The sequence below is a fragment of the Mastomys coucha genome, unplaced genomic scaffold, assembly GCF_008632895.1.
Source record: "Mastomys coucha isolate ucsf_1 unplaced genomic scaffold, UCSF_Mcou_1 pScaffold5, whole genome shotgun sequence".
Lineage (NCBI taxonomy): Eukaryota > Metazoa > Chordata > Mammalia > Rodentia > Muridae > Mastomys > Mastomys coucha.
In genome coordinates, this window is record NW_022196911.1 from 25,884,129 (window position 1) to 25,891,938 (window position 7,810).

Below are 7,810 nucleotides of genomic sequence, written 5' to 3' on the forward strand. Positions count from 1 at the left end.
TTGGCCCAGAAGCACGGTGCGTTCAGAGCGTTGGGCTCCTCAGGTTCCTCGGGCCAGCAGTGAGGTGCATCGGCCCCCTCCGGTTGCTTGACCAAGAGGCACAGTGCATCGGGTTCCCCCGGCCACAGGTGAGAGGTGTCAGGCTCCTCTGGCTCCTTGGCCGAGAGGCACCCTGTGTCCACCTCCTGAGGACTGCTGTGAGGGGCGCCAGGTTCTTCCAACTCCTTGGACAACAAACACGGTGCGTTTGACTTCTGGGGCCAGCAGTGAAGGGCATCAGACTCTTCCAGCTCCTCCGCCAACAGGCTCGGTACGTCGGATTCCTCCCACTCTTTGGCCAAGTGACTCGGTACGTCGGGCTCCTGGGGCCAGCAGCTAGGGGCGTCGGATTCCTCCCACTCCTTGGCCAAGAGGCAGGCTGCATCTGGTTCCTCCAGCTCCTTAGACAAGTGACAGGATTCGTCGGGCTCCTGGGGACAGCAGCGAGGGACGTCGAGGTCCTCCAGTTCCTTGCCCAAATGGCACGGTGCGTCTGGCTCTTGAAGCCAGCAGAGAGGGGCATCGGGTTCCTCCACCTCCTGAAGCAAGTGACAGAATGCTTCTGGTTCCTGGGGCCAGCAGCGAGGGGTGTCGGGTTCCTCCAGCTCCTCGGCCAAGTGGCAGGATTCGTCGGGCTCCTGGGGCCAGCAGCGAGGGGCGTCGGGTTCCTCCAGCTCCTTGGCCAAGTGGCACGGTGCGTCTGATTCCTGGGGCCAGCAGCGAGGGGCGTCGGGTTCCTCTAGCTCCTTGGCCAAGTGGCACGGTGCGTCTGGCTCCTGGGACGAGCAGCGAGGGGCGTCGGGTTCCTCCAGCTCCTTAGCCAAGTGACAGGATTCGTCGGGCTCCTGGGACGAGCAGCGAGGGCCGTCGGGCTCTCTGGCCCAGCGACTAGGAACCTGAGGCTCCTCTACCTCTTCGGGCCAGCAGATTGGCGCGTTGGGTCCCTCTGGCCACCGTTGATGCTGGGCGTGTTCCTCGGGCTCATCTGACCAGCCGCGAGGAGCGTCGGGCCCCACCGGCCCCTTAACCCCGCGCTGGGGCCCAGACGCCGGCTCGTCGTGGTCCGACAGAGAGGCCGGCTGGCACAGCTCCATGTTTCGGCGCCGGCTAAACTAGGGATGATGCGAAAGGCGCGGAAGGCAGACAAAGGCGCTCAGGGCGCGGCGGCGGGCGCGGGCATCCCCGCGGCGACGCGGGCGGGCGCGCGCGGGGCGCCCGGACTGCTGGGGCTGGCGCTCGGGCCCTGCTCCGCCCTCGCCCATCTTCGCACCGCACCTTAGCGGCTCCCGGCCCCGCAGCGCGGCTGGCGCGGGCCCATGGCGGCGACACAGTCCGGGTGATGTGAGGTCCCGGTGGCGGGGAAGTGGACGGTGGGAGACAGGCACCGGCCGGGTAGCAGAGGATGAAGCCTGAGCGACTGTGCTTAGGGACCCAGTGAGGGACGCCGGCGCCGGCGTCGGCCCGCCCTCCGTCGCGCGTGACGTCAGCACGCCGTGTAGCCTGATCACGCCCCCAGCCTGATCACGCCCCCATGGGTTGCTATAAAGGTGGGGTTCGAAGCCGGCACAGTTTAGTGGCGACTGTGATCTGCCCCATTTGAATTGTAGGCACGATTTGCGCGAGTGAGATGAGTGAAGTGTTCTGTCGCAGGAAGAGGCTCCCGAGAATAGGCTTTGGGAAAATATTGCTGAACGGAAAAACAAAGCATTCGCATATCCCAAAAAAAGTCGCTAGTCCCTTCTGTGTGACTCCTTCACAAATTGGTGGTACAAACCAGAATGTTAATTAGCAGACTACCAAGTAGGTGCGAAGTAGCGCTCGAATTGCCCCGCCAGGTAAGGAATTACCCAAAGTCACCCACACCAAGACAGGATCTGAGGGGCTCGCACATTCATCCACAGGAGTGCACAGTGAAATGAAGAGACACAGATGTTGTTTTAGTTTGATGTGTTGTTTGGTATCTTTTTGAAACAGGAACTTATGCAGCCCACACTACCTTTAACTCCTAATCCTGCCGCCATGGATTATACACTGGCCCGACCAACCCTGCTCTGAACAGGCTTTTAAATTCAGTATCCAGCGCTGATCGCCACTATTGCTAACTAATGCCGTTGTCATCATCAAAGGGTCGTGGTCAGGGATGTGGAACAGTTGACTAAGCCAGTTGGAAGCCATAAGGTGCATCTAGACAAGAACTAAATTTAGCCATTTAGCCAGGGGAAACCATGAACCAATTTTACATTCGTGGGCACCATGGATAAGTATGGTTTCATAAGCAATTTTGGCAAAAGCTAAAAACTGAACTCCGTTTCCAGGTGTACAGCCGGCTAAACTACTGAGTCATCCCCCGTGGCAAAATTCCCAGCACTTTATAGGAGGCTTTGAGCAGCTGGTTTTGGGGAAAGGAAGGAGATGTGGTCCCCTCCCCCAAATTGTAGTCTCATTTTCCTGCAAGAACTGAGTGTTTTTATGAGGAATGTATTTTGAAAGAATAAAGCCCCTTCCATCTAATGCAAAGACTGGAAATTCCCTTTGACTGATGAACATTCTCACAGGCAGTTCTAATGAGTGTCACCCTTTCTATTTAGTGTGTCATGATAAGTATCCACGTGTCCTTTGGTGTTCTCAGTCAGGCCCAAGACCGGTTTTCTGAGGAGCAGGTGTTCCTGTTGTATGCCAAAGCTAAGAAAAATATCTATGGCTTCCAGCACTTGTGTACCCAAATAGAACCAGTGTATAGAGAATGCACACCTCCCTCCTTGGACCAAGAAATGGGGCTGCAGATGAAAGGTTAAAAGGAGCCAGTCAAGGTGGGGAAGGTGGCTCAGTCAACAAAGTAACTGTCCTGCAACCACGAGGACCTAAGTTCAGATTCCTGCACCCATCTTTTTATGTTTGTTTTGTTTTTTTGAGACAGGGTTTCTCTGTGTAGCCCTAGCTGTCCTGGGCTACACACTCACTGGCTACACACTCACTGGCCTACTCACTCTGTAGACCAGGCTGGCCTCAAACTTAGAAATCCACCTGCCTTTGCCTCCCAAGTGTTGGGATTAAAAGTGAGTGTCACTACTGCCCGGCTCCTGCACCCATCTTAAAAGCTGAGTATGTAACTAAAATCCCAGCACTAAAGAGGCAGATGCTGACCAGCCAACCTAACTGTCATAATAATAATAATAATAATAATAATAATAATAATAATGTAGAGGGCTGGAGAGATGACTCAGTAGGTAAGAGCACTGTGTTTTCTTCCTGAGAACCCAGGTTCAGTTCCCAGCACCCACATGGCAGCTCACAACCATGTATAATCCCAAGTGCTACTCAGACACCAAATACAGACGTGGTACACAGATATACATTCAGGCAAACACTAATACACATACAATTATTTTTTAATGTTTAAAATTAAACAAAAAAATAAGCTAGGAGCAGTGGCTCAGTAGTTAAGAGCAGTTGCAGTGCAAGCATAAGAACCAAATTCAAATTCTGTGCCCTCCTGTAATTCCTGCTCTCAAAGATGTAGAGACGAGATGACCACTGGGGTGAGGGGCCTGTCAGCCTAGTTGAAAAATTAAATTGCTAAGTTCATTGAGAGATCCTGCCTCGAATAACCAAGGTGGATAGAAAAGATACCTGGCACCTTCTTCTGGCTTATATGCGCACACGCACACACACATACACAGACTCACACACCTGTTCACATGTGTGTACATATACCACACATATCTCACACATATGCACAATATAAGCATACACACAAAATAAGGTGGAGAGCGATTGAGGAAGACAATGGATGCTTTTAAGATATCAGTTTCTGATCCCCACAAACACGGGCACACACTGTTGTACACACATGGAACTAAAGCAGAGCTGACATCCATCCCAGGCCAGAGGCAGAAACGAGGCAAAGAAGGAAAAGAGAAGTCGCAGCTACTTTTTCCTGGAAAGGCATTGACTCCTTAGTCAGACAGACAAGATTGAAGGCAGAAAGATGAGACATTGCTCTAACCCTGCATAGGGAGGTCACACCCTGGAGCAGAGGCAATCTTCACAGGGAACTAGATCGATTCCCTGGAGTGTTAACAGCCTGCATGACCACCTTGCAGAACCAGAACTGTCACATAATCAATCAGACCACACCTCGACAAGATTGCCTGGCCCCATTCATCCTCTTCTCTTTTTTTTGGTTTTTCGAGACAGGGTTTCTCTGTGTAGCCCTGGCTGTCCTGGAACTCACTCTGTAGACCAGGCTGGCCTTGAACTCAGAAATCTGCCTGTCTCTGCCTCCCAAGTGCTGGGATTAAAGGCATGCGTCACCACCGCCTGGCTCATCCTCTTCTTAAACCTAATCGTCACACCAATCCCAGGAAAGTGGACTTAACGTGCCTGAACCTTCCACTCTGTTCTTTCCACTGTGGCCACATTAAGTGAGTCGTCCCTTCTCCACTTTTCACCTCACTCCTCTTACCCAAGCCTCTGAGGATGCCAGTGCCAAAAATTTTGTTCTAAAAATCTCAGTCACTGCCTGCCATTCCAAACCAGGCATTCTCTGCCCAGGGAGACCCTGTATGGACACAACTTTCACTTGTCCCACATGTTAGTAGCAAAATGACTTGGTCATATAGTCTACACAGATTTTTAAATCTTTTTATAACAGTGTGTGTGTGTGTGTGTGTATGTGTGCGTGTACGTGCACATGCATACACAAGTGCCTAAACATACATACATACATACATACATACATACATATATACATATATGTAATTTTTTTCTTTAAAAAAATCAATAGTGTGGCCGGGCAGTGGTGGTGCACACCTTTAATCCCAGCACTTGGGAGGCAGAAACAGGCAGATTTCTGAGTTTGAGGCCAGCCTGGTCTACAGAGTGAGTTCCTGGACAGCCAGGACTATACAGAGAAACCCAGTCTCAAAAAACCAAAAAAAAAAAACAAAAAACAAAAAAAACAAAAAACCAACAATGTGCCAGATGGTGGCAGCACACGCCTTTAATTCCAGTCCTCGGGAAGCAGAGGCAGGCAGATTTCTGAGTTTGAGACCAGCCTGGTCTACAGAGTGAGTTCCAGGACAGCCAGGGAAACAAAACAAGTAAACAAAAAATTAACAATGCCCACAACAGAATGAATATTAAGTGAATAAAGGGACAAATCAGGGTACCTGGAGAGCTAGGTTGAGGGAGGGCTATAGACACAGATCACTGCTTGCCTGACATCTGCAAGAACCTGGGTTCACAAAATATAAGCACAATAGTAACAAAAAGAGAAGTAAGTCTGATGCTACCCTCTTATAATCTCAGCTCTTGAGAAGCGGAAGAGGAAGAAACAGAAGTAGAGGGCTAGCCTTGACTACATAATAAATTGGAGGTGCGTCATGAACTAAGTTGCCCACGTTTTTTGTGTGTTGAAGCCTAGGTCCCTAAGCTGGTGACACTATTTTGAGATGTTCTGGAAATTTAAAAAGGTGGGACATTAAGGATGGCTTCTTAGAGTGTGTGAACTCATGCATGGGTAAGTATTGTCTGTCTCCCCCAGTTCCCGTATGCCGTGAGGTAAGAAGCTATTCTTTTGCTATGCTCTGTGAAGAGCACTGAACCAAACACCCATGGCCTGAGCCCTCTGAAAACATAACCCAAGTTTTCTCTTCCTTCAGGTGTTTCTGTCAGATGTTTACTTGTTTCTAGACAGGGTTTCTTTCTGTGTCCCTGGCTGTCCTGGGTGCGCCCTTTTAGACTTTCCTTGCGTTTCTGGAATTACTTTTCTCAGAGATTCATGTTGATCATTTCCCTGGCTCCCCAATAGAAGGTGTTAAGGCCAGCCATCCTTAGAAGACAGGGAGAAAGTCAGTGCCACCTTTCCACGGATGAGCTACGAAGGATAAAGAGCTCACTCTGTAGAGCAGGCTGGCAATGAGCTCAGAGATCTGCCTGCCTCTGCTTCCTGAAGACTGGATATTTTCTCACAGCAATGAGAAAAGTAGCTGCCAGGATCTTGTGTTCTTTGAGTGAGAATGGCCTCCATAGGCTCATATGTTTGGATACTTGGTCCTTAGTTGATGGAACTGTTTGGGCTGGATTAAAGGGTGTGGCCTTGTTGGGGGCGTGTCTCTCTACCTCAGTGTTGTGTCTGGAGATGTAAGTTCTCACTACTGCTCCAGTGCCAAGCTTGCCTGCCTGCTGTTCTACTCCCTACCATGGTGGTTATGGGATCTAACCCTCTGAAACTGTGAACCTCAAATTAAATACTTTCTTTTATAAGTTGCCTTCGCCATGATGTTTTATCACAGGAATAAAAAATTAACAGCCGTTTACCATGTAGTTTTTCTTTTTCATGCATGCCTACATTGAGAAAATTCACCCAGGTGCTTGTTTTAAATGTCTTTCTTCTTGAGGAAGGGTGTGACTGCTCAGGCATTAAGAGCACTTGTCACCAAGCCTGACACTGTGTTAAATCTCCATAAACCACAGAGTGGAAAAAGAGAACTTACACCTGCTAGTTATCTATCCTCTGACCGCCACACACCCCATGACAGATATGCATGTTCTGACACACACACACACACACACACACAAACACACAAAACATACAACAAACAAATAAATAAGCCCTCTGCAGGTGCCTGCCACACACCACCACCTGAGCACCATCACTGCCTCTCCCGAGCTACACTGCTGCGAGGGTGAGGTTGTGTGGCAGGGCCCCGCCTCTCAGTGCTAATATCCCAGGGGCCTGGCCCTGAGTGGGCCTGCGGGCAGGGTTGAGCTGGCCAGCTCCACAGAAGATACCGAACCAAGCCCTTGAACAAGATGCTGGACAGAAGTTGTTGGGTGTGTTTTGCCACCGATAAAGATGATAGAAGAGCTGAATTGGTGAGACCATGCAAGTGCAGAGCATCTACTAAGTGAGTTCACCAGGTTAGTCTACAATGCTGGGTGGATGACACGCAAAGAGAAAAAAGTGAAACCAGAGTGGCGTATCCTCAGTGCAATGACTGAATGACTTAATAGTTTTTCCAAAGTCAGGTCCAGTTCTTTTGTTGGGTCTTGCATATAGACTGGTCTCAAAAGCTTGCCCTTCTACTGCATGCAGCAGGAATAACGGTGGGATCTGTCTGATGGAGCAGACGTGACTTACGAAGCAGCAACAGTGCTTCAGGTTGTAGGCCATAAGGACACCCTGGATGTCATGGAGCAAGCTGACCCTTTATGTCTTTGATTAGACTTCCTACTATTCCTGTCACACTGATAAATAGGCAAAACGATTCGCTGGGAAGACGATGTGCATAGACTATGACCCAAATACTCAAATAAACTACAAATCTTGAACAGGATATTCCCAAGGATTTGGTTGTTCTGTTCCCTGAAGTCCAGCTGAAGCTGAGCCTTTAGCAGATCTCTGCTCCTAGAGGTCTGTGTGGAGCCCTTGTGTCTCCTACTATTGCGACAATAGTCGGCAATCTGATGTTCAGTATGTTAACTCAAATTTATAAAGGACAGTCTTGGCTGGAATTGCCTTTGTTGCCATAAAAGGAGCATATAAGGTTTACTTCAAACAGCAGCAACATTTATATCAGGCACACCCCCAAATCCTAAATTATTCAGAGCAGGACGAGGTCTAAATCTGAGTCCTGGTTGTTCTGAGGCCTCTCCTCCTGACGCGTCTGCTGCGTTCTGATGCCATCATCAATGCGCTAGTGTGCCACGCACACTTGCGTGATGGCGGTATTTGAGGCGAAAACTTCAAGGAAAGTCAGCCTCCTGC

The 7,810-nt window shown here is 49.9% G+C and overlaps 1 protein-coding gene and 1 pseudogene across 3 annotated transcripts in view; one reads left to right on the plus strand and one right to left on the minus strand.

Annotated features, from left to right (window-relative positions):
• The window catches only part of Rab11fip3 (RAB11 family interacting protein 3), an 82,976-nt gene extending 81,824 nt beyond the window's left edge, over positions 1-1,152 (minus strand). For both annotated transcript variants that reach the window (XM_031354578.1, XM_031354577.1), the window contains exon 1: positions 39-1,152. In XM_031354578.1, the coding sequence (XP_031210438.1) occupies positions 39-1,133 (1,095 nt within the window). In that variant the 5' untranslated portion in view covers positions 1,134-1,152. The remainder of the gene's footprint in view (positions 1-38) is intronic.
• A 5,703-nt stretch (positions 1,153-6,855) lies between these two features.
• LOC116078394 lies at positions 6,856-7,700 on the plus strand (annotated as a pseudogene). The gene has a single exon (XR_004113523.1). The product of XR_004113523.1 is annotated as an E3 ubiquitin-protein ligase MARCH5 pseudogene (transcript).
• Positions 7,701-7,810: the final 110 nt, after the last annotated feature.